At 40.8% G+C, this 26,855-nt stretch overlaps 2 protein-coding genes across 4 annotated transcripts in view; both read right to left on the minus strand.

Moving 5' to 3' along the window:
• The window catches only part of dennd2c (DENN/MADD domain containing 2C), a 29,153-nt gene extending 21,318 nt beyond the window's left edge, over positions 1-7,835 (minus strand). For 2 of the 3 annotated variants that reach the window (XM_034696247.1, XM_034696245.1), the window contains exons 1-2: positions 7,517-7,835; positions 1,096-2,198 (exon numbers count right to left, since the gene is read on the minus strand). In XM_034696247.1, coding sequence (XP_034552138.1) covers positions 1,096-1,973 — 878 coding nt within the window. In that variant the 5' untranslated portion in view covers positions 1,974-2,198; positions 7,517-7,835. Of the gene's footprint in view, positions 1-1,095; positions 2,199-6,343; positions 6,449-7,516 lie in introns of all 3 variants that reach the window. The other variant, XM_034696246.1, reaches the window with a different exon arrangement.
• Positions 7,836-10,709: 2,874 nt separating this feature from the next.
• Positions 10,710-24,219, minus strand: ampd1. The gene is made up of 15 exons (XM_034694810.1): positions 24,047-24,219; positions 18,932-19,097; positions 18,189-18,336; positions 16,451-16,616; positions 16,127-16,346; positions 15,641-15,770; positions 15,005-15,199; positions 14,187-14,318; positions 13,876-14,039; positions 13,624-13,750; positions 13,113-13,276; positions 12,871-12,991; positions 12,019-12,192; positions 11,509-11,619; positions 10,710-11,086 (listed from the first exon to the last, which is right to left on the minus strand). The coding sequence occupies exons 1-15, from the start codon at positions 24,066-24,068 to the stop codon at positions 10,931-10,933; spliced, it is 2,196 nt and encodes a 731-aa protein (XP_034550701.1). The 5' UTR covers positions 24,069-24,219; the 3' UTR covers positions 10,710-10,930.
• Between the last annotated feature and the right edge of the window lie 2,636 nt (positions 24,220-26,855).

Consider the following 26,855-nt stretch of genomic DNA (forward strand, 5'->3'; position numbering starts at 1 on the left):
GAGACCGTAAAAGTCCTGTTAGGAACAGGCTTTGTGAAAAGGTCTGTTGACTTTTAAGGTGCAGCCCTCCGTCTGTCGCAACGGACCTGAATCCAATCAAACTTTGTGAAGTTGAATATTTGTAGAACGTGTTTGAGATGGGTGTATATTCAACTGTTTAGTCATTTAAGAGGATGTAGGGCTGTCTCTAGTCTTCTGAGAGCTCAAAGCGCTTTACATGATGTCACATTCACACCACAGCCGTACACTGATGACCGAGGCTGCTACATAACAGTGTCTGTCATTATTAGCTAATCCTGTTCACACACCGTGGCACAGCAGCTGGGCAGTTTTGGGGTTAAGTATCTTGCCCTTGGACACCTTGGCATGTGGAGAGCAGGACCTAGGATTAAAACCCTGACCTTCCAATTAAGAGGCCGGCTCTAAAGCCACAACACAGCCACAGGTGATTCTTTAAACATGTCAGCTCTGTTACATCCGTCAGAGTGGGGACTCAAAGGCAGAAACATCTGTCAAATTCTACAAAAACACGAGGCTTTGAATCACCTCATTCATTCTGTCAGTGTTTGGATGATACTGTGACATGGAGCGGATACGGCAGATTATCCTATCAGTAGTAGATCAATATTGTTATTGTCCAGTGATACGTCCACAGAGGACTCTGTGCAGGGTTACACTGTTATGTCTTGTTTTGCCGAGCCGTCACTGAATGACAGTGAGTGAGTGAGTGAGTGTGTGTGTGTGTGTGTGTGTGTGTGTGTGTGTGTGTGTGTGTGTGTGTGTGTGTGTGCGCGCGCGCGCGCGCTATTGAGGAACTAGGCCACTTCCAGACAATACAGAACAATGGTGCCAGATATCATGTGACATCACACCAGGACCCCAGCCAGCTTTAGACAAGGTACCCCTCCCCAAGACTGCCCTAAAAACACAGAGTTCATGTACAGTAACACCAAATGTGTTTTAGTGTGGAGCAGGAAAGAGGTTTGATGTGCATGTTTCTAGAATGAGTTGTTTTCTCCTCTGGTCCGGATCTATTTATGAAATGCAGAAACATGTTTAAGTGTTGTGTTTGCTCTGCTTTCGTGCACTGGTTACCTGTTCTTTTTATGCCTTGAGAGCCCATTGGTGGTCGCTCCCGGACACGGAGGAGGTGGGAAGCTGGGTGGTTGGGCGACCCTCCTGCTCCTGCTCAAGTTAGACCGATAGTTTTGAGGGGATCTGTTGTCCCAGTAAATTTTGTTGTTACTGTTTTTGGATCCCTGATACTGGAATGTCCGCTGAGGTTTAGGAGGAGGCAGAGGTTCACTTGAAGACCCCCTGCCTTTCTCCCAGAGCAGTCTGTCCCCCTCCAGCTTACGCCAGAAACCCCGAGAGGTGTAGAAGTTTCCGGCCGGCATGTTGTCATCTTGATCATCTGCTAATAGAGGTAGAGGTTTGGAAACTACTTCGATGTCCAAGATGCGCCGCGTTTTAAGGTCACCATTCGCGGTGACTTGTTTAATTGTAGAGATAGCAGAGTTAGCTCCGACTTTGGGAGACTCTAAATGTTTTTGTGCTGTTAGTGGTTTATTTCCCGAGGTCGAAATTTCAGTGGCGCATTTTTGCAGAGGCTCTGACTTCCTACCGACCACAGTGTTTCCCGCTGGTGATGGGGATTCCCGAAAATCCAAGCTCTTAGCTTTTGAGAGGCTTGCTTTAGCATGAGGCCCCCCTCTTGATCCCTCGTCAGAACACCCGTTACCCAGCACATCCCCAGAGAGACTCCGGGATACAGTCGGAGGGTGAGCTTTGACCCCGGCATCCTGGCTGCTGCGACCTTCCCACTGGGAGATCTTCTCCCTGATGTTCATGCGCCGCTCTTGAGCAGGGGGCCTCCCTGACGGGCGGCCCTGCCAAGCCACGGCGGCCCCTTTCTGCAGGCGGTCAACCTCACCGCCCCCTCGCCTGCCCTGCTCCAGCCTCAGAGCCAGCATGCTGGGAGGAGGGCAAGTGTCAGCTCACCCTCAGTTCTCCATTGATGAATGCATAAGGAATTTCCTCACAGAGATGGAAAAGAAATCACGTAATCTGTTCTCAGTTAATCCAGAAATGATAAGTGAAAACAGGTCTGAAGTTGAAAGTCTTCGTTTAGGCCTTTATCCACCTTCGTGCGGTGCTAGCAGAGTGCCACTTCCCCCGTGTCTCCTTTTGTAAACAACCTAAAAAGAAAAGACAAGGCACGAGAATTACTCATCAATCACTGCACTTTAAAACAAGCCCAGACAAACACTGCAGGGTCAGGGGGATACTTCTGAGGCAGCACAGGAGGACACGGTTACTTCTGAACAGCTCACATCTGAAGCAGTCTGCTGCTTGCAAAAAGGGGAAAAGGAGAGGGAAGTTGGGGAAGGACAGGCTCCTGTCAGCTTCCAAAAATAAATCCAGTGAAAAAGGCAGGATAGTGACAGGAACAAGGTAAGTACAGATTTCTGCTGCAGTGTGTCTGTCTTGATCCACCCCAACCCTCCTCCTGTAGCCTCGGGGACATTTCTTTCTTCTCTGGAGCTGCTGTCCTGAACTGCACAGCTTTCAAACTAAGAAATACCAATGATACAGCGAGTGACGGGGAAGAGTTTCAACTGATTTCAAAGAAATTATATTGTTCTCAGGGTGTACATTAAGGTTCAGTAACAGAGGCAGACTAAGGAGGAATTTCTGAAACTAAAACTAGTATTTTTAGAGTAAAAATATGCAGAATAACACAGATTAAGTCAATTTTTGGGGCTTCTATTTTTTGACAGATAGGTCTCAAATTTTTCGGCAATGTGTCAGTGCAATCCAAATGTACACAGAAGCCCAAACTTCCCCAGAATAACTCTTTCAGAAAATATATTCTACCACTCTGAATTGATGCATTAATATGGATCAAAATTGCACTAAAGTTATTTTTAAAAACTCAACATCATGGTTCAAGCAATAAGTCATATTATCATATTTAAAGCTGGGGTTGGTAATCAGATTTAGATACACTTTTTGTCATACTGGTTAAAATGATCTTTATGTCCTGATGGTAATCAATACATAATGTGTTCTTAAAAAAGAGTGAAAAAAAGCCGTTATCTACAGCCGGAGTAAACCTGGGAAAACACCAACCAATCACTGTTTTTGGGTCCCAAAATTTTAATCCATTCAAATCCCGTCCTGTTGTTCTGCCCGCCTCCTGCACATACATTTCCCCGGCGTGCACTCCGTCCCAGTCCCCTCCTCTGCTTCCCCTGACTCTACTGACTGCCCCTCTCACTCGACCTCGGGCCTGTCCCCTCTGACCCGATGAGGTGCTTTGCTCAGGACTGTAGTCCGGATCAGAGTCTAAAAAGCTCTCACCACGGGGGCTCTGACAAGCAAAAGAACTAATGACATTCAGTAAGTCCTACAGAAAATGTAGATGTACTGTAGCGTCTGTCCGGACGCTGTAGGGATGACAAGCCGCTTCCTGAACACGTTGAGGTTTAATAACTGGTCACTGTCGGCCGTGATTACGCCAACCAACAAAACAACAATCAAAGTTTGAATCAATGAAAAACTTCTCTTGTCTCTCCTCTCTTCGGCTTGCGCACTCTACACCTCTCCTGATGCCTTCACAAACTGTCAACACTGTAGGAATTAAGAACATCTACACTGAACACGTTTAACAAACAGTAGAGTTGTTCCAGTATTATATGTATTATAGCTTTTCTCCTGATATCGTGACACCAGTACGACTGGATAATGCTAGCATGACAGTTGTGAGTACTAACAGCAGCCATGTTTGTTTGTGTTTTTAACTTTCACTATGATAATGTTTTGGTGAGGACCGGTTTTGAATCAGTCACGATCGTATGGTCGCAAATCAGCGGCGCTCATGCATGTGAGCAGGGGGGGCGTCGCTTTGGAGGAGCTCCGAGGGTAGGAGGGAAGGGGTTAGACGGAGTCCTGATGAAATGCTAAATTCAAATTCATGCTAGTTTTCCGAGACTACCAACCCCAGCTTTAAGATATGCCTACAACACATACTTATATTTAAAAGAATTCAAGAATTCACATTGAAAAGCCTGTCACAGCTCAGAAATAAAAATCCATCCATCCATTATCTTGACCTCTTATCCCATTTGGGGTCAAGGGGGGCTGGAGCCCATCCCAGCGGCAACCTCCGGCTGTGCGGATTGAAGCCAATGCAGAAGTGTTAAAAACTGCAGTTCATCGAGTGTCAGCTTGAGGCTGGCCCCGGAAGTACCAGATACCACATACACGCCAATTCAAAAAAGACGATCTTTACAGCAGAAATAAACATGTTTACAGTCTAGTACAAAAAACAAGTGCAGTCTGGATAGCTAATTTCTCGATCGGCACACACTGTATGGGGGGGGTGAATATTTTCATAACGTGGCAATTTTAAAGATATTGAGATTACAAGTCTTCCAATGAGAGGCACACCTGACTTGATTGACAAGCGGGAACACTGTAGCTGTTGGGGAGGAGGCTCAAAGCCCGCCTCTTTAACTCACACTCGCTTGACAGCAGTTATGTTGAGTTTAACATTTCCAATATGGCTCCCACTGACGATTAGCCTCAAAACAGCGCTTCAGAAACAGATGGGTGACGTCACGGATGCTACGTCCATTATTTATACAGTCTATGGTTGGACCCTAGAAAACCTTTTTAATGACACCTATAATTCACAGAGGAGCTCTTAAAATAGTTCAGCTGCTTATTAGGAACAAAATAACATGAGGACACAGTCTCTGACTAACTGATGGCTCTGTAAAAGGATCAGGACATGCGTGGTTTTAAAGATCTAATGTTTGGTCTCGCTCCCTCTCATCAACAGCTATCAGACACTGAGACTGATGTCAAGTTCTGCAGCAGCGTTCAGCCTGTCTCACACTCTCTGAGCCGACATCAATGCAGTCACTGTACACTCACAGCTCCTGGTTTACTGGAACCGAACCACTTGGACACGTTGCACATTAGTCTGCGAGAATGTGGAGAAGGGGAGACATGGTAAAATTCCACTACACTCACAGCTCATGATCATAATAACTCCATGAAGAGCATTCCTCAAAAGAGGGGGGATCGGGGAATACATTTAACCAGAGACAGTCGGTCAGTCTGTCTTGCAAGTGACGCCTTTGTTCAGTTTGACCTAAATCAAAATGTATGTGTGGACTGGAATGCTGCTGCTCCATCAATGCCAGACCCTGCAATGACAATGCAGCTCCCAAAACTGACCCACTTGTGTTACTCGTCTGTGTGCGGTATGTCGTACAGGAAGGCATGAGTTGCGTTTCCTGAGATGCAGGAAGACGGATCAGAGGACTGTCCATAATTATGGTGCAGAGATTTGCACCCAGCTGCAACCACTGATTTGAGCTATGTTTAGATCATCTATGGTAATCAAACTTACTCCTTGAAGCTTAGTAAATCCAGAAGTATACCATCGACAGTCTCATGTGAGAACACATCTAAAACAGTCAGCTCCCTGCTCCCTGTGGCATATAGTTAAAATCAAGTGTTGTTATTGCCAGTGACGCAAACTGTGAGGCGCTGTGATATCGAATGTCAAAGCCAGAGGGGGGATCAGAATGAACCTCACTTCTGTTTATGAAGCTGTCAAATCTGCAGAAAGGTATCCGTGTATTTTCTAGTGAAACTCACTGACTCACCCACGCAGAAAAACCAGACAGGACCTATGAAGCTACACTACCCCGTCATCTCTCTGCAGCCAAATTAAATCTAATTGCACCTTCAAAACCACCACAGAACGCCCTCGCAGGAGCATGGCATGACTCAACACGTTGTAGGTGAGGCATTGTACGACTGTGGTTCACCAGCAACAGTGACAGCAAAAGCTATAATGAAAGAAAAATGTGGGTTTGCTAAATGCCAACATAAAAAGGACACACGAAGATGAAGTGCCTCAAAATGAGCGATCCATCACCAGCCACCAGAGCGGCAACGTGCCTGTAGAAATTCATTTTCCCATGGCTGCTGAGAGAGTGATGGACCACTGTAACATTACGACTTCCATCATATGTGATATTTGTTGTCAGCTCTGGTTGATCCCCCCTGTGCTGAAAAGCTCTCTATACTCCATCACAAACCATCAAATATCAACACCTTTATCATAACAAATCAACTAACTGGACATCTTTAACAAACAACAACAACAGATTTCCTGTTGTTGATTTCTCAGAGGGCAATAGTCACATCTCATATGCTTTCAGTTATTCATTAACTCGTCTTTTTTCCCTACATGTGACAACACCTCCAGCAGATTTCCATATAGTAGCAATACTCCGCAATCAGGCAGCTGACCTTTGCTCACCTTATGATCTGAATTAGTTGATTCCTGCTATTGCAGTTTGACAGGAATGGGAAGAGTTGCAGGAAGCAAGAGGGAAGAAGTAGCTTCTTTTACTTGCCGACTGATCTATGAAGACAACACCAATTATGGTTGGGACAAAACATTAATACCCCTATATATAATTTTCCTAACCTGTGCAATATTCTAATTAAAATTCATACAATGCTGGAAGAAGATTTCTCTCTTGATGTGACTCACTTCCTCAACGCACTTTACCCTTCAGGGCCATGTTGTATCCCTCCTTAGTCAGATATCAACACATCATGTTGTGTCTTGCCTTCATCAATGACTCCAGTATCGCTGAATCACTATATTACTGTCATGGCTGTCAATATAGGTCATGTTATCCACAGTTACCCTGTTACTCTCACCCTCTATACTATATCATATACAACACGTGCTGTTTCCACTGAAACCTTCAAAAAGCAGCTAAAGGCACATTTGTTTGTTATGGCCTTTGACCATCTGTTGTAACTTTGTAATATGGTTGTTATTTTGTCTGTTATCATGATTATTTTACTTATTCCACATTTAATTGTCTTGTCCTTATTGATTGATTCTCTCTATTGTTGACTTACTTACTTATGTCCATTTAAAACAAAAAAGTGAGCATGTTGTTCCTTGGATTAATGCCCAATTTACACAACAATGCATCACACTTATTCCTCGTTGTATAAATAAGAACTCCTCTGTAATTATATCATAATTAAATCACATTAATAGCTCCATAACACTGCGCACAGCTGATCAAGGCTCCTGGTGTGAGCTGGAAGAGCAACACAGGACTAAGGGTTTGTTACATATGACAGTGGATATTGATGTAAAAAGTATCATCGTAGTTTCTGGGGGCTTGATGCAAAACTTCATATAACTATGATTATATAGATATCAAACATTACAATATATGAAGATGGTAAATCCAGATTTTACAAACACATTTTCAATTGATTGTAGACTAAAAGCATCTAGTGGAAATTGTAACCTGCATCTTTTTAAGGGAAACTGTCTGATTAACAAAATAACAATTATATCATTAACCCTTTAAAAGCCAGTCTGCGTTCACTAAACCATACGTTCAGAGTTATTTCAATAACCACATGAGTAAATACATTGACTACATGCCTCGTCACTTACCTTTGAGAGTGTAATAAGCAGACAAGATAATCCGTCCTCATTTTCCTTATAAAATAATTAAAAACATTTAAAAAATCCCGAGTCTGCTCGCGTGCATGGTTTAAAATCTGGAGAGGTTCTCGTTTGCACTTTGAAGAGTGCCCGCGTGCGTTGAAGTACAAAGTCCCAAGTATCTTAAAAACAAATAAACAAACTTTTACCAGAAGCTAAAACCCGTCCCTTCTTCTGATAAGTAAACACAACAACAAAGAAAGAGAGCATAGACTAGAGAAAAGTAAAGCAGAACACTCCTTGCCCTCCTTCTCCGGACAGTCAGTCAGGTTACCCAGGAATAACTCAACTTCCTGTTGGAATTTTCAAAATAAAATTCTAAAATAACCATGGCAAAATAAAAAAAATCTAAACTTGATGTCAACATTTGTAGCGCGATAGACTGTGTTTTTGAAAAGATAAATATACAATACAAATCTGTGCAATGAGGTACATTTTGATTCCTGTCTAATTCCGCCTTCAATGAGTATCCTATGATATACAGCAGGGGTTCCCAAAATGTGGGTCAGGAGCCTCTGGAGGGTCACGAGACACAAATGGGGGGTCGTGAGATGTCTTCCAGAATGTTTTCTAAAATAAGTACATTTACCCATTATAGTAAAGGTACTGACAAAAATAGTAGCTAAACTTGAAATAAAATCTTGAAAAAAGAAAATGTAATGAGTTCTCTGCCTTTCTCTTTGCCAGATGACTCCTAAGTTAGTGAACAGTTAACTATCAAAAGCATCAGTAGCAGTAGGTTAATTCATAACAGCACAGGAAACACAGACATGCTCACATAGGTAGGGTCATTTTCTGCAGACCAGCTAAATGAAGCCACATTAAATCACTTTGAGGGACAGTGGGGGTTGTGAGTTTTTGGCATCTATAGCCTATTTTGGGGGTCACAGACTGAAAAGTTTGGCAACTCCTGATATACAGTATATCATGTCATAGGTTAAGTTTCGTATGAGCTACTGCTTTGCAAAACATATGTTCCTCTATAATGTATACCAATTAGACATCAACATCGGAAAAGACTTGTGAAAACGTGTAAGTTGACCTACAATTCAGATTTACTGTAATTGCCTATTACCCTACTGCTCAGTTAGATTTAATTGACACTTGAATAACAAATTAATTCCCTCTATCTTATTTCTTAAGACTGGATGTCTTTTTATAAAGGCATACACCCAACTCATTGTAGACATACCGGTGTGCGTATTGCATGTCACTTGACTACACTCATTTTCTTAGCAGATCTTTTTATTTCCGGTATTGTTCCGGGTTTTTCCCTGCAGCTTGACGCAGCTCTCACTGTGAGAAAGTTTGGTTGGATCCTCTCGATCCAAAAGAGAAGACGTCATCACATCCACTCCTGCAGCTGTCATCGATGAATAAATACTGTTGTCTTCAAGTGTCCTGGGAAATATCGATACTGTCTTATGAGCTGCACCTGCGTGACTCCACAGAGTCCATAAATTAGACTGAGATTGTGCTTTTGTTCATAACAAGAGGAGATGCGATATTTTATTCAAGAGTTATGGCGAGCTTGCAAACTGTTGTCATACCGTTGAAATAAAACCAGAGACTTACTATGTCTGTTTTGGCAGAAAATGTCATTGGCCCGAGTGAAGTAGACTCACAGCATGGTACATATGCAAAGTCTTTAACTATCCCGTTGTATTTTCATAGACAAAACTTCCAAATGGATGTCACCCTTGATTTTGTTAAACCGTCGAACAAATATGGTTCCAAATTCAGCCAAAGCAAATATAGACTTGGTTTTACAGGTTTTGACGTTTCAATTCCTGTCAGACATCATAGAGGCACTGACTAACACAGAGACAGTTGCATTGTGCAACAACCCAAACACAAAACTTAATGAAGTGTGCATGACTGATGCACAAGTTTCCTCTTCATTCTTCTGACAACTAAATATCCCAATATGGTTGTAACTGTTACTGGTATAAGGGGACGCTCAAAAATTGAATATCTGCACAGACCCTGAATGAACATTTCTTCTATAATGATTGATAAGCAACACTTTAATATCGCTTCCTGACTTAATGTTGATCACCAGTTGTTCTCATGCAAATCAATGCAAACAGCGAAAAAGGAAATACTTATATGCACTATTTTTCCTTGAAAGAAACAGCACTTGGCATTTTGAACACATAACTACAGAAGCCCTAAAAGGACATGATTAAATACAATTTATTTTCTCAGTTTTCTCAAGATAACCAGTTATTTTTGTCATGATAATGGGATAATTTTTATCTTTTTATCCAGAGAACAAAGCTCGAAGTTTCAACCTGTGCGATAGATGTTGCAAAAAAATTTTTTTTATCTTTTGCTGAGGCAAATGTTCTTAATGATGTTTGTGGAAAAAACAAAAATAAAACAATTAAAGAAACTGATAACAGGCCTTTCCTACGTAACGAAAAGTTACTTGGTTACCATATGTATATGTGCTCCATTTATATTTAGTACGGAAAACCCTAAAAGAACACAATTAATCAAATTTTATTTTCTCAGTTTTCTCGTCTTATTCTTCTTGTTATCTCGAGTAAACAAAGCTCATAATCTTGAGATAATGAGAAAAAGGAGTTGCGATCTTGAGAAAACAAGTGAAATTAACTCGTTATCTTGGGAAATCAGAGAAAATAAAATGTATTCAATCATGTCCTTTTAGGGCTTCCGTATTTTAGGGCTTTCGTACATAAAGTTAATTTAGTTTACTTGTTTCAGTCTAGTTAATGTGTGTACTTAAAAAGCTGAAACTTTAATGCCTGCTATTGACTGTTAATTATAATTGTGTTAGTAAGGATTTGATGACAAAAACGAAGGAGGGAAATGTATGCATGCACTGACATCAGCTGAAATTAATCAAATAATGCACATGTTTAATACCAACAAAATCCAACGTTTCTGCACCCCTAATATCTATGCTGTTAAAGTTTAAGGCACCCAATGAATCTTTATCAAGTCTCATTTTGCATCTTTTAGCACAGAGCTCATAAGGAACCTCTAAAGGCAGCAACAGTCCTGCAAAGTCACAAAATAAACACAACTAGACTCAATCCTGCAGGTCAAGAAGAAAGAGGTGTAATGTAATAAATCACAAAATGCATCATTAAGACCACTAAAATAAAAACACACCTGTTATTTCACATTTTATTTCCTTGCTTTCTTTTACGTGATGTTTCCCCATTTATAATACACATACTGTAGGTCATGTACAGTGAATACATTAAACGTTTTATCCTCCACAGGAAAAAGCATCAGTGCATTAGAAGGTCTGTTTCTTTAAGATTTGAGAGTTACTATGAAAAACAAATGTAGGGACATTCCTACATAACAACAGATGAGTTTAAGTTAGGTTTACTCAGCCATCATGCCCTCCTTGACGCGGTTGAGCTCATAGCACAGGGTCTCATAGCGATACGCCATACGGATCTGGGCCACGTTGGTCTTACGGATGTCGTTGCCCTCTGGACCTTCCTTCAGGTAGTCCGTACCCAGGAAGTGAACCTTCTCCTAGAAGACAGAGGGAAATGCAAGAATAGTGTGAGGACAGGATATGTTTGTCTCTCAGATATCTGACACGGGGAAAACAACACCAAAGTATGTTTTGTTGCATCAAAGTTGTTAGAATAAAACAATCTAAATGCTATTTGTCAGATTTGTTAATAAAGTTAATACATTCTTGCAATGATGGATGGATGCTGCTTAGCCCACCTGCTGAAACAAACCTTTTCTAGTACACTTTAAGAACCTACAGGCAATTTAAAGAAGCACTGTCCTTCTCTCTTTGATTCTAAGCTTCATATCTGTTTCTACATTCCTCTCTTTTACTTGTCTACTAAGAATTTTAATTACTTTTCTTGCTTTTCAAAAATTGTCAGAAAAAAGTTGGCGGTTTTAAACACATGTAGAGGTCTCTGTCAGGTGTTTGTTACCTCATGAGACAGGGCGCTCTGCAGCACACTGTTCCTGGCGATCTCACACATGTCACAGGTGCTGAGCTTGAACACCTGAGCTGCGATGGCGTACTCTTCCATCAGGGGTTCCTAGAGATAAACAGTCGCAGGTCATTTACATTGTTTTAAAATGATCACTCTTCCTTCAAGGATCCAAAAAGACTCAAACTGACAGTAAACACATTTTCAATAGGCTGTGGAGGTCAGAATTTCTAAGATATTTGGAGTAGCATATCATTAAAGGCTTACTTGGCTCACCTCTGCATGCTGCACATAACACACAAACCTGACGATGTTTAAAAAGCACGTACATTCAATGCAAATAACACTCTCTGTTAGATTGTTCTGTAATGTAAGCTTCCTGTGCCATATGAGTACAAAGACTCACAAAGAATAGCTGAGTTCAGCATACAATATTGGCCATATACAGCACAGAATGCACTCCATTGTGTGCATCATCATCAAAGGCCTCTCCCCGTGGATTCAGACCTTGGTGTAATGGAACTGCATGGGGTCGTCAGTGGACAGAGAGACCATCAGGCCCTTCTGGTGGAACTCCAGCAGGGGGTTCTTGGCGTACTCCAGGAACAGACTGTTGTTGCTGAGGGGGGACATGGCGATGGGGATCTGGGTCATGAAGTACAGATACTGCAGCACGGGACTCTGGAGGAAGAGGAGGAGGAGGAGGAGGATAGATTGATATAAGTTTGCAAGACTAGGCTCAGTCAGCTTCTGAGCTAGTTGGTCAGAGTCTGTCATGTGAAGCTGTTTTTGCTACTCTTCATTTTTTCTAAAACATGAATTGAAAGGGCAATAAGTGATGCATTGACTGTAATAATGCTCAAAGGAAGAATCCAAAGCTGAGCTCACACTTATAACGATTCCCACAGATAAGTGCGACTTGTTGAAAGGGATATCTAAGATAACAATCACTCAAGCTCTAATCTTTGGTGACCTTGATATTTTATCAAATGTCTGGGATCATCATTTCAAACAGCGGGACTTAAAAGGGTTTTCTCTTCTTCAGCACCTGAAGGACATTGCCTTTGATGAGCTAAAACGAGATATAGCCAAGAGGAGCACCTCCATTTTATCTACTGTAACATATCAGGTGAATAATACTGCATGGGAATGTTTTTCCTCCTTTGTTTGTAATGACACTGCTGCACATAATGATTAGTAATTTAATGGTTCTTTTACAAGTCTGATAACTAGAAATGGGTCTTGAACTGTTTCAAAAAGCATGGCTTTGGGAATACTAATATTATATTTAATATCATGCCATTCAAAGTCAACACCTCCTCCATCTACCCTATCATACTCTTTAAAGACAGGATTGACCTTCTTGAGGTTGAGGCCGTGAGAGATGTTGTCAGCGGTCATGAAGGAAGCCAGCAGATGGGTGATGGCACCGGCTTCACCACAGTGAGGCCTGAATGTGAAAGTGTTCATCCCCCTCTGCCTGAAAACGAAAGATCACCAAGTTTCATTCAACAGAAAGGATAAGATTTCAATCAAACATGTTCATATTGATAATCATTCATTTCTACTACCTGAAAATATTAAGAGAGAAAGCTACTGACCTGCGGAGCTGGTTGAGCACAGCGATGTTGGCATACATGTAGTAGATGTAGTAGGTGTAGGAGGGGTTCTTCACAATGTCCCACTCCTCTGGTTTGGGGCTCTTAGTGGAGAACATGTGACCACTGTGCTTGGACTCATCATCCACGCTGTCGAAACCGGTCACCTTCACACCAGGAGGGAAATATGTCAGTTTACGTGGAGGACAAGCTGTCCTATCGAATGAAGGCCTCCAAAATAATCCAAAGAAAGGTATGCCTCAGGATGTGGCTGCCCTGACTGACATGGGACACTGTTATCTAAATACTGTCACATCTGGTCCCAATAATCTGAGATCGTGACAACAAAGGTGCCAAACTCAAGGCATCAAAACCAAAACCTTAAACCATAAAACATAAGGGATTCAACAGCATCCACATCGTTTCATGGCTCATGAAGTTGAGAGGATATTCAGTTTTTATTTTTATGACAAATAAAGTAATCTTCTGGCTTCTGTGACTGTTTCTAACTCACATGCTGGAGGAAGATGCTGAGCTCTGGGTTGGACTTGGGGTCGATGGTGGCCTGGAACACAGGGAGGAAAATGTTCTCCAACATCTTACCAAAGTGGGGCACAAAGTCCCGGCCTCTGAAGATATCGCTAAGATGGAAAAATATGTCAAATTAGCCATCCCTCAAACCTTTATTCCCTTTGTTGAACTTAAAAAGGAGTATCTCACAAACACAATACATCATAAAATTTTTTAATGATGAATGGAAACTTACTAGATCCTGGGAACCTGAATCATCCACTTGAGGTTAGGGGAGTGGACTCTGTGCTTGACGAACCAGCCGGACAGTTTGGTCCACTCTACGGGGTTGCAGCCATAGATGGACAGACGAGGCTCAGCGTACTGGTACTTGGCGTCCTCCAGGTCACTGGCTACTTCCTGGTTCACATAAATATCAAAGCATTTGGTTCATAACAGTTGATCTAATTGGCAGAGGGGCAGGATGCTGAATAGAACCCTTGCATCATTTGTTTCTGGAGTTGTTGATCTTTTATGCTACTTGCTGTTATTGATATTTAAACTGACCTTGATGATGGTGGCAAAGTACTCTCCGTTGATGTGGTTCTCTGTCTTCATGTAAAGGTCACGCAGCTCGCTGGCTCCCACGGGGTTGTACTTGGCGTTGAACTTGTCGAAACGCTGGAAGGTTTGTCTGCCCTTCACAGAGACAACAACAGAGAGGATGTTAAGACCATGAACGGCTGAACACAAGGACGGGACACAGGACTGATGTTTCTTTTAATTTTCTAAAATAACTGGTCATTTCAGATTTTTACCATACTAGTTTGAATACGTTTAACATCAGAGATCTCAGTAAAGTGAGAAAGTGGTCAATATTTTGCACTTTCCTGTAAGTTGCATAGCATAGAAAAATGAAGAACACATATTTTAACACATTAAATCTTATTGTATATGTTAAAATATGTGTTTTTTGTTTTTAGTCATTCTTTAAATATTTATATTTGGTTGTATAATTATAATTCTTGTCTTCTATAGTTTTCTCTACCTGTCAAAATCTGACCGAGGTAAATTTCTCTATATGTAAAAATTACTCTGCATAATGGTATGAATAGTTATCATTTTAACTCTATCATTTCACAAAGGGACTAAAGGAGTACAGGAAGGAAACACATTTTTAGGATGTAGCATCTAAATGTTTGAATCATGTTCATCTTATGATTTATTTCATTGTGTATCTAGATACAACCCTAAACTGTCAATACAACTTTTTGTTTCTGAGCTACGTTTTGATATCTAAAACTCATCAGGTGAAATCCTAAGTGTACTCAGAGGCACTGTTTAAAATGTTTTTGTTCACATCTAAAAACAAGAGAGTAACTCACAGCATGCACATCCAGGGAGTCCACGGTGAGGTCATAAGGGTGCAGGTTGAGGGACTGGAAGAGCTCCTTCATGGTGACCTCTTTGCCCTTCAGCTTGTGCACGACGCGGTCGGCGTCGTCACGGTAAGACTTCTTGATGAAGCGCAGCAGGTGTTTCTGGTTCATGCAGGCGGCAGCATGGATATGGGTGTCCACCTGGGAGAGGCAGAGAGAGGTTTGAGGGTGTCAGTGGGTGAGTGGGTTTCAGAGGTGCATTAACTGTGTTTCATCACAAGAGGGAGCTGATGACACATGTGAGGTGCAGCAGGACAGAGGAGAAGAAAATAAGGTCAGGAATAGAATATATAAATCAAAATAGAATGTGCTATTTACCATTTTCACATCTAAATGAAAGCACTTTATGCCATAAATATAGAAATATATCAAACATTTATTAGAACATCACTAAACTGATCTTCAGAAAATGTTTGAAAACTGTCAAAGCATTGATACTAGCAACATTTTAAAGATCTATACCTCATGTTGTCCATTAAAAACAATCCTAAGAAGACATTTGAAATAATCATTCTTCTGTTTTGTAACTTTAATGTTTAAAAACGTAGTTAAAGGGGCAGTCCACATTTCTGCTGTTCACACCTTCCTGCAGTTATAGAAGTCCCTGTGTGGGTTCATCTTCAGCTCCTTCATCTCCTCCATCTCATTCAGCATCTCATGCACGTTGAACTTGGACATGATGAACTTCAGACGGCGATGACAGTAAGTCTTACTGCAAGAGAATACCAGCACATGAGCTTCACCATGAGAGGAAAAAGCAATCAAACAGCATGTAGACTTGTTTCACCAGTGTTTACATGTATATAAATGTATTCCTGTGACATAAAAAAAAAAGAAATGTATTTAAAAGACGAGAGAGAAAGCTGAATTCTTGCAATTCTTGAACTATAATATAGTTGAGTGTTGAATAATCAACACTCTAAAAGTACAAGTTGTATATCAGATTTCATATTCTATCTTTAATTGGTTATAAACTACATAACTAAATAAACTGCCCCAAACCAAAATACCTATTTAAAGCACTGATAAAGCTGATTGGTTGATTTGATTCAATGATTCTCCACTCACGTTGGGCCCTGTGCAATGAGAGCGATGAGGAAGTTCATGTCATCGATGAAGGTGTCATAGTCGGGGCAGGGCAGGTCCTTGGGCTGATGTTTGTCAGCAGCTGCAGTGTCGTTGTACACATAGATGACACCATCCTTCATACGAGCCACATATCCCAGGTTCTCTTGCAGGTTTTTGGTATCGAAGGGATCTTCCCCGTTGTTTGGAGGAGCGGTAAAGACTGATGGATGGAGGTGACGTACAAATGAAACAATCTGGATACCCAGCACTACAAAACATGCAGAAGAGTATTTATTTAGATATGATCAACACTTTTCTCCTCACCTGGCTGCACTTGATCCTCAGGTTTGAAAGTCCCTCCCTCGATGTCACGCAGGAACTCGGAGGCCGTGCGTGGGAAGCGCTGGAAAGCCAGCCTCATGTACTTCTCCCTGATGGTCAAGGCACGGTACAGACCCTTACAGGACAGCTCAAAGTCATCCATGGTGACCTGGACACAGGGTATAAGAGATACTTTAGTTACCTGTGAAAAGACTTAAAATATGTAGAGGTAGATTTTATTATGGGTCAAATAAACTGATGGATGAAGCAGTCCCTCTCATAATAACATGAATTACAAATAATTCACTGTCAAATCTTAAAACTGGAATAAGATTTGTGCTAAAAATACATTTATATTAGTTTTTTTGTGAATGGAGGGTCTGGTTTTCAAACTTTTTTGAAGATGTGCTTTAACAGCTGTTTTTAAATTTGAAATACTCTTCTTATTTACCAACTGTGTTTGTTTCTTTTATATATTGTACCAACCATCATTTGTTAACTGTGATATGATACAATATAAAATAAAAGCTTTTCTGTCAGCATAGACAGACAAAAACAAAGTTCCTCTTCGGTGTATCCCTCCGTGTAAATGTCAAACTCAGAGTGGTGAAACCTAAACCTGCGCCTGCTCTCAGATGAGAAAGTGTCAGAGGGGGAGGCTGAGGGGGCACTGACTCACACACGTGGTGTCAGTGAAATTCAAAGTCAACACCTCCTGGATCCATGCCAACTCTGCCCTGGTCTGGTTTAAGGTCTCTTCATGACAGGCAGTCACTTAGAGGAAGAAGCTTCTACTATTACCATACAGTTAAAGACCACACTGTACTTAAATATAAGCAACTGTAAATTACACTACTACTCTTATATAATAACATATGATACTATGGAGTATAATGTATGTTACATAATTTATAGCTTGTAGTAGGGCTTCAATCAGCAGCCAGTTGGTTTATATTATATAACATTCAGGCTGGAGGATATGATGAAAGACGCATTGTTAGAGGCCCTTGATTTTTGTAACTTCTGAAAGAAACCAAGCTATCTAATTCTCCCCATGCTAACACGCAAATAAGCAGGTTATAATTGTATGTGAATTGAAATTAAGTATTATGATTTAATTAAAGTGCTCTGTAACCGTGTTAGGAAAAAATTGTAGCATCTCTGCAAATCCTCAAGTCAGTTTTCTTTTCAGTTTAAGGAAAAGGTGCATGATGGAAACTCACTCAGAGTGGCTATAAAACAAAAAGTAAGTCAGACAAATATGAAGGTATAACTTAGTTGAATTAGCTGAAAATAGTTTACAGTGTAGTATCCTAATTATTGTAACCTGTTAGAGATATCCTATTATAAACTATGAGCAAAAATGTGGTATGTTAACGCGTTTTAACCTCTCTAAACAATCTGTGATGGAACATATCCAATCTGATAATGTTGCTTTTTAGTGTGGAGATTGTACAACGAAATCTCATTCTGAAGAGGTGGGTGATATTTTCCCTACAAAATTAAAATTGTTTTTCTAAGTGGGGTTGAGGTACTTGCTTGCTGCAGACTGAGGAACACTCAACTATGTGCCTTGTCCTCAAACTGTGCAAAAACGAATGGGCTTTCTGACTGCAAAGTGAAGTACACTAAGTTACACCGACATAGCGTTTGGGTCACAGTTTCTTAAAATGAGCTAAATCACATGGCTTCTCTACTTTTCCCACATCACACCGATCACAATTTGCCCCATGAACAGTACCCCAGCGGCGTAGTCTCCAATGATGGCCACCCTCTGGAAGTCAGGCACTTCCAGGTAGGTGGGTGTGTCCACCTCCACTGACACTACAGGGGCGCTGGATGTCTTAGCAGCTCCCACAGGCACGGCCATGGTGCGGCAGTGCTTCTTACTGCGGATGAAGACAGGTAAAGGTAAAGTGATTGGCTTTAGGAACTGTCAAATGAATTTAATTTAGTTTATTTTTCAGTGAATTTTTGGACTTTGATCAACAATTTGAATAATTAGTTTAAAAAGTACCTAGGTACTCCCTGCACTTTCTTTAACTGTTATTCTTCACAATCATTGACGTGTTTAACCTTGTATATCAGCATGCATCTTCAAAACAAACCTCCCCAGACAATAAACTTAAAACCCCAAATAGTGTTGTTACGTGCTAATACCAAAAGATGCCAGGAAAGCTGCTAATAGCGCGTTTTCAAGACTTAGGAAGTTAGTCACTGTTCACAAGGTTTTACCCCAAGCTTATACATCTGAAGATGTCTCACAAGGAAGTAGTAGGGATGTGCATGTGTGTGTTACTTGAAGAAAAAAAGAACAGTCTAAGCTTTGCATTGTAGAGTCTAATCTAATTCAACTGACAAGATGTGGGAATAAACTCCTAAATTTTAGTCTTTCAGAGCATTACCAGTCAATGTCCTGTCCTGAAAAGTCACACTGTGAAATGTCTTATTTACTTTCTGACAATCCATTATCCTCCATCTCACCGTTTCTCAGCGTTATCATCATACTGCAGATGACGGGCCATCTCAGTGTGGATGATGGGACAGTCCTCAGCCACATCAAACATAGAGATCTCATCACGGACGTTCTCGTCTTTGGTCTCAGATGCAAAGACCCTCTCCGCGAAGGCCCTCATCTTGTCATCGGTCTCTGTCAAACCCAGAGGAGATATTTTCAATGACAGAAACAAATATTCTGCCTCTGTCACATCATGCAACACTTAACAAATCTTTTGCTTGGCTATGTGGCAAGCTGCAAACACAACTTATTGATATCTAATCTACGCTGCATGAATATGAATGAATGAATGAATGATGCACATAACATCCAACAGCAACAGTGTAAAAAGGCACACACCTTACCTAACCTGTTGGCTACAGACTCCAGCACATGCGTTGTATACATGACCAAAGATTGACTATGTGAGTCTGCAAGTCTGCCCTCCAGTTCGGGCTGCAGACATAGAGTCTCATGCATACAGAGGAACAGACAGACACAGTCGGTTCGACACGTGGACACGATACAGTAAAGCCATCATTGTACGTATCATTTGAACTCCAGACCCAGATTTCTTAACACCTTCCTCCATTTGTTTTTTGATTATTTGCTATAAGAATTGATCAGTATGTTGAAAGAAGTGATAAAAAAAAGTGGGTCAAGATCCAAAGTGACTGAAGTTTTCTACCAATCCTCTGTTTACACAACATTACTCCTACAAGCATTCATGTATCACAGATGACGATGACATTATGATGCCTAGTAGAGCAAACTACTAGATTTTCTCCAGGTATATACATGCACTAGCTAAGAGTCCAGGCTCTGTACTCTAAAACTAGACCTTCATCAGGCCACTGCATGTAAGACTAAAGCCATTGCAGGTTCTACTTCTCACCCTCCATACTTACTCTCTTGACCTGATTATGCCCAGCGAGAAAAGAGCACCATCCAGAATAAAAGCCAAAAAAGAAATTTTTAGAAAAGCTTTGGTTAGAAATGTGTTATATGTGAAGATAACATACAAACATTTGATGTATTTTACATTAAATAAAAGCACCATTTCTCCCCACTCATTAAAACATATTAGGAGCAAAGATTGTACAAAGGTCGTCACATTTTCAAAACTTTGATACCTTATCATTTCATGTTCTTAAACAAAACACTGTTCTTTATCTTTGCATTAGATTGTATCGAAAGTACCAAGGCTCATGCAAAAGAATGATCTACAGTCGTATTTTCAACCCAAAGCTTCTGCGAGAGAGGTGGTAGAGTTACATAGGGACAAAGTAAAGAGAGTGAGCACTGCTAATGAAAACAAAGCAGTGAAGACATCACTTATCAGGATGTCAGATGTTGGTCTCTGTTCTATCTTTTCTTCTGAACCAGCACTGTTTGCTGTCTGGTATTACAAAAAAGTTAAAGATACCCAAGCGTGAGAGCTCAGGAGAGGAAGTTTTATCACCACAGTATTGATATATTATTTTTTTTTCTTTTAATATTCCATCAAAGTTCAAAATTCTGGTATCCTGACAATCCTGAGATTTGAACCTTAGTTTGACAGTGAGGACAATAACACATACATTAATATACATTCATCCATAGATGCTAAACACATGGGCTAAAGATGAGTGAAATAATGGATCAGTGCATATAATCCATCATAAATGGATACGATGAATTAAGATAACATAATGTGAAGATGAGTGATGGAGGTAAGACATAACTTAAATGAAACTGACAGGAACACTGATATAAATCGAACCTTGGAGGCAGAACAAAGACCTGGTGATAACATCTTCATGATGACACATGCAGAGATGATTTTGTGGTCTTAGTTTCACTATCTGTTGAGCCAAACATGGACGACATTCAGGTGATGTGATTCTGTTACTGTACCGCTACCATCTCTGTGTATGTGAACCCAACCAACACCTCCAAGTGTGGCTCAAATGGGCCTGCTCTGGTTTCAGGGGGGCTTAATTTGGGCTCTGAGGTGGTTCGATGTTGGGACCCACATGGGCTTGAAGTGGGCATGCTATTTAGTGAACAAAGGGATTGTAGGGAAAACAAGTGGGCTTCATTTATATGTTGTGGGCCCTTTGTTAGGCTGATACTGTAAGCCCTTTATCAACCCATCTGGTCTAACCCATGCAGGCCCTCAGAGTTCGTTTGGCCCCACTCATCAGCCACAGCACAGCTGTTTTTGGCCCCACTTGGACGAGTTGGTTGTAGAGATGCATTTCTTGCGTCTCCCTTGAATTCCTTCAATGGTTCACACCAACCAGTAATTCTTTAAGCTCTTGTTTGTGTGCTGCTTTGCTAATCAATAAGCATTCCCATGGTTGATGAGATGATGAGCCTCCTGCAAAAAGTCATTTATTAATGCCAATGTTCACAACCAGTTCTGTTCTGGCTCACTACGTTCTTTTGAAAAGCATGTTTTACACAAAGAAGCAAAGAAACAGAACTGAGTGTGAACAGTAGATTAATAAGAGGTCCTCATACACAAACTCCACCATTTTGGATTTCCAAAGATCCATACTGCAAATGCACATTGGAGAAAGACATTTTGTTGATGTGAAAGTAGATCACGCATTTCAAAAATGCTTCACATCTTCCTCAAGCTCCCTGTGTAGTTTCTCAACTCTATACTTACTTCCTCCCTCTGTTCAGTAAGTAAAAAGTCCCATTCAGAGTGAGACGGTCCAGGTTAGAGGGAAACAAAACAAGTGAGGTTATGTATCGAGCAACATTTTCAAGCAAAGGAGTTTCACAAAACGAGTCCAGGATCATCATGTCTAAGATAGTTAGTTCACCTCCATTCTCACATAACCTTTCTCAATGGGAACAATAGCTATGCTTACATGAACCACTAATAATAATAAGAGTAATAGAAGGATCAGAATAAAAGAGACTTCATGTAAACACCTCAGTCAGAAGAGAGTGGTCCAATCCAACCATGCAGAAGGACATATCATTCCAGTCCAGGGGAGTGGTTTATGCTGTTTGTTTTTTGGGCTTATAGCCTGTACACACTTTATCATTGCTTCCTGGTTGGGGTGAAATTGTTCTTACTGTGCATGTCGAACTTTCTGCCTTGTCAATGACCAAATTGGATAGAAAGATGAAAAAAATAATTTAAAAAAAAGGTCCGTGGCTGACACAACATTTTCACTGGAGACTTTGGAAGAACTTGGGATTGTTGGAAGATGGTCAAAGAGACGAACAGACCAGTTTATGAAAAGTTGAAGGAAGCCGGTGTTCTGCTGAGATCTGCTGAGTTGTCAAAAATTGCTACATTAGCAGGAATCAGTAGCAGAGGCTACATCCTGTGTCGACCAAGAGTTAGCTCCTTCCTCTGCTACTTCTGGCAGATTAAGCTAGGGATAAAACTTTGTACATCAAAATATTCTTATACATGCATGTCTTAAACCGATTACTTTATTCAGTGTCCATGTAAACAGCAAAGTTGGAATCTGTAATCAGAATGATTTCAATCAGGTTAACTGTGACATAGCTACTGATTAATACAACTAGACATTAACTGGAAAATCTTTACTTTGGTAAATTTTCCCTTTAAGATGCGGGTCGTCTGAATTAGATTACCAACACATTTGTCCTCAGACTTCCATGCCAGCTCCCGCTGATCATAAAACCTGTCGACATGACTGCTTGGACATCACAGGTGTGAAATCTCTGCAGTTACTACTAAATTTCACAACAAGTGCAAACAGTCTCTAACATGCTCTCCAACATTGCCACTTAAATCATGACAACCCACTCAGCCTGTTCCTTCTTAACTCTTCCGACAACAGCTGTTTAAACCATTCGAATTCTATTTTTCACCCTCTGAAAAATTTTTAATCGCATAACATGGTTTCATACTCGCCAGTTGCTCAGTGACTGGTAGAGGTAAGACTAAAATTAGCTCCCATTACAACAGCGTTTAAGTCCCAGTAATACTGAGAATGTACTGCAACAAGGAACATAAAGAGGGCTAATACCTGAAGTACAATGTGTGCAGAAACTGATGCATAAGCTAACCACGCATGCATGCTGAGAATCTGCAGACAGATCACATCCATCAAACATCCTTTCTTGACTTTTGCGCTGCCAGAACATTCTTGCTCGTCGGATTCTGCACAGCCAGAAGGTGATCGAGGAGGAGTGATCAAGTTCTAACTTCTGACTGCTAATAAATGACCACAAGAAAGATATTAGGAAGTTGGATTCTGGTTATTGAATTAAAAAAGATAGATGTCACTTGGTTTTCTGATGATGAGGCAACGTGATGCCTATATATTTGTCAGAATGGACTTCTTATTGGAACTACACGCACTCAACCCCAATGAACCTGTCAGCAAAGCTGTCAATGCCAACCAGTTGAGTGCCCAGAGTATGCAACACTGGCATACAGAAGTTTATCACCTCAACTGTAGTTCAGTACGACAACTCACGTTCACTTAAGATAAAGTTTATTGCAGCATACAGTATTGTGTTTGGCGTATGGGCTCCGAACCTCATTACTCAGCATACATTATTAAAATGCATACATTTAGGAGCAATGAGATAGGACTAACCCCCCTCGGAGCCCGCAGGTGGATGCCGGGGAGGAGGTGGGTACAAAGTTTGCACACAGCACTGAGCAGGACAGCAGGAGCACTTGCAAAGCAGAGGCAGAGACAGAGACAGGGAGACATGCAGCTTAAATAGACCGCCAAATGAGGATGTTGAGATCAGCTGATAGGGAGGATGATGACATGTCAGTTTGACTGAGCGCAGCTCGAGTTGTCTGCCTGAACTAGCTTGCAGGTGGCGCTCCATTTGATAATAAACGTAGTATGAAGTGTGACTCCTGTGAAATACATAATCATACCACCAAATAGAAGATCCCCCGTCTTTTCATGTTAGACATCTAAAGAAGCAGACAAGTTTTGTTTTGCATGTGATGGTAAAAATATTCCAAGGAAAACAATTTTTACAATTGAAGAAAATTTTGGTGAAAATGTAACTCAGTTCGTCTTCACAGTCATGTCTCAATGTTAAAAAAAAACTTTAAAATCCTGCAGGTTCAGGTTCAGAGTCGTTCTGCCCACACTCACCTGGCACAATGACTTTAGGCATGGTGAGGCTGTTCAGTGAAACGCTCCCTTAGGACTGGGAAGAGGTGGTCAGCTGCTGGACCCACAGTAGCAGGGAAGTGTGGAGCCCTGTGCTTGAGTCTGTGCAATATTAAGCTCCCTCAGCCTCAAGTGTAACCAGAACCGGCTGTGCCCACACGGGACACGCCTGGACGAAACGGGCAACTCATACGTGTCCAACTCTATTTTAAGTTGTCTATGTGCACACTGACAGGCACAGTGTGTAGACAAAGAGAGTTATTATATAACTCCCTGATAGCTGCACAAGTTGCTTTGCACATGGCAGGTGGGTATGAAGCTGGGTACGTGAGCCATTTACTCTGCAAATGCAACAGAAGGGGAACTGTTTCTGATGCTGTTTGGAAAAATGGAAACTCTGTTTATAAACTGTTAAGATTTGATTCTTGTAAGAAATCAGTTACACAAGTGGAGGGAAATCTCATCCACTGGAGCCTTGGATTGGTTGCAACATCCCTACGAACATGTGTATTTTGCACCTGTTAAAAGTAAATTGCAGCTTTCACAAATGATGCCCAGTAGTGGTTTATTGTTTTTGACAGCAAAACATTCAAAACATCATGCATCTACTTTTTAATATTGAACAGATCCTTTGTAATATCACAAAATCGACACAGTTTTTGAGGGAGGACAAATTAGGCTTCTTTTTCTGTTTTCATGTGAGGTGTGTTTTGTGTCTTAAAGGGCAAAGTTCAAAAGCATCTTTAAACTATTATTTATTTATATTTTTGCCCCCACAGACAACTTTTGAGAGTATTTTTTCTATTGATTCCATTCATGCTATTGGCTCTGTGAAGCTGTGTTTAGGTAGTGGTGCTTTGAGCTAAAGGTCAATATAAGCATGGTAACATGATTAGGCAACATACTTTAGTAATTACATGTGAGTATAGTCTTCCACAAGCTAGTTTCACAAGACTGGTAAAAAAAAAAAAAAGTTAGTTTGAAGAGGTTAAAATGACACAGAAAGGCTATCTAATGAGTATCATGGTTATGCAAGTTCACAAGTTTGGCAATGACATCCTTGGGTTGGATATAACCATCATCCACCAGTGCTGAAAAATGAAGTTATGCAGAAGTGCAAGAAACTGCAGTTCCTCAAGTGTCCACTTGAGGCTGGCTACAAAGCCAAAAGTCTCCATTAGGCACCATATTGTGCCCATTTGAACATCAGATTGAACTTGTTTGCAGCCTGGGAAAAAAAGAAAAAGGGGTTTGGTTTCTAAAGCTGATTTCTCTATTTGTAACAGCTGTTTCCATTTTATTAATGCTGAGAATTATGGCATGCTTTAGCATAATTAAAGGTGTAGCTGACGGGCATCACACACAGATGAGGGCTTTTTGTGGCTGTCAGCTAGGCTTCGGCATTAACACCACCTCTTTGCCAGTTTCTAAATTAGCTGGAAATTAGGTTGAGCCAGCATTTCCAGTATGGCGATCTCAATCTCTGGGCTTCATGTCACCTCTTCAGAAACCAGTAGGTGACATCTAGAAGGGTAATATCCCCCAAGACAGGTTGACCTAAATTATCATGTGGACCGATCTTTCTTTTTCACTGAGAACAAATCAAAGGAAAGCATCAAATTAGTAATTTCAATTTATGGATGAAAATGCATGCATATCATTATTGGGTATTTAAAATATCAAATATGCAACTACGTATATAGCATGGGTTAGGCTATAAACTGTAAGTAGCCTTTGAGGATGTTTTAGCTTTATTTGCCGGAATTTTAAATAACCATCTCTGAAAGTTCTGCTTCAATCCTAAACCAGAGATGGATCAATTTCCATCGTAATATTTGCAGAAACAACACAGTTTAACAACTATAGTGAAATTCATAATATTATTCAGTTTCAAGTGCTATTGAAAATCTTTTTACTGTGATGAATATGACTGCTTAGAGCACAACAAGCAAAACTTCATCACTCTCAATTGTGTCAGGACAGGTGCAGGGGTCTCAGAGGTATCTCAAAACCTCAAGGAATAAAACCAGAAATACATTTCCTACGTATGCAGAATATTTACGTAAAAAGTACACCTGACCCTGAAGTATTAGCTTGTTGTTGTTTGTTAGGGTAAAAAATGCTTTGATTACACTGCAGACTTTGCCACCTTCACTTGTGTAACATCTTGAGAGGCTGTGCAGCTTGTAGACACTTAACAAGCCGTCTATTTTTAGGGAATGGGATCCCAAAGGTCAAAGATCCTCCTGAGATCAGGTTAGAAACGGGCGGTCAGTCAGTTAGTTCATCCAAAAGAGAAAAAATACCAGACTGAATTTTTACCTTTTGGTCTTTGGTGAATCGGCACTTTAGTCGTGACAACCTGTTTAAGACCTCACATACATGCTTATTTGGGAGGTTCAGACAAACTGCAGTCTAGGGATACTACGGTCTACACTGTTCAGTGTCTTGGACTAAATGTATACTTGTCATATGAATGTGAACTTGAAGGACAAACCTAAGCAAGCAGCACATGTGGCCGACATGAATTAACTGCTCTCTGAAGAATTTCATCTTCATGGACCAGACAGATCTGCCTGTTCCTCACTATGAACCTGAGAGATTATCGTCAGCTGAACGTGTGGTTTACACAGGATAGGGAGAGCAGAGAGTCCAAGTTCCCCGTCTCATATTACTCTCATCATCATCATCAGGACTGTCAGACACTACCAAATTACAACAGGTGCTGGCCTGACCGGCTACTGGTCTCCTACGTATTTGGTTGTGTTTGGAAATTCCCTGCTGTTTTTTA

The sequence above is a fragment of the Notolabrus celidotus genome, chromosome 11 (genome assembly GCF_009762535.1).
Source record: "Notolabrus celidotus isolate fNotCel1 chromosome 11, fNotCel1.pri, whole genome shotgun sequence".
Classification (NCBI taxonomy): domain Eukaryota; kingdom Metazoa; phylum Chordata; class Actinopteri; order Labriformes; family Labridae; genus Notolabrus; species Notolabrus celidotus.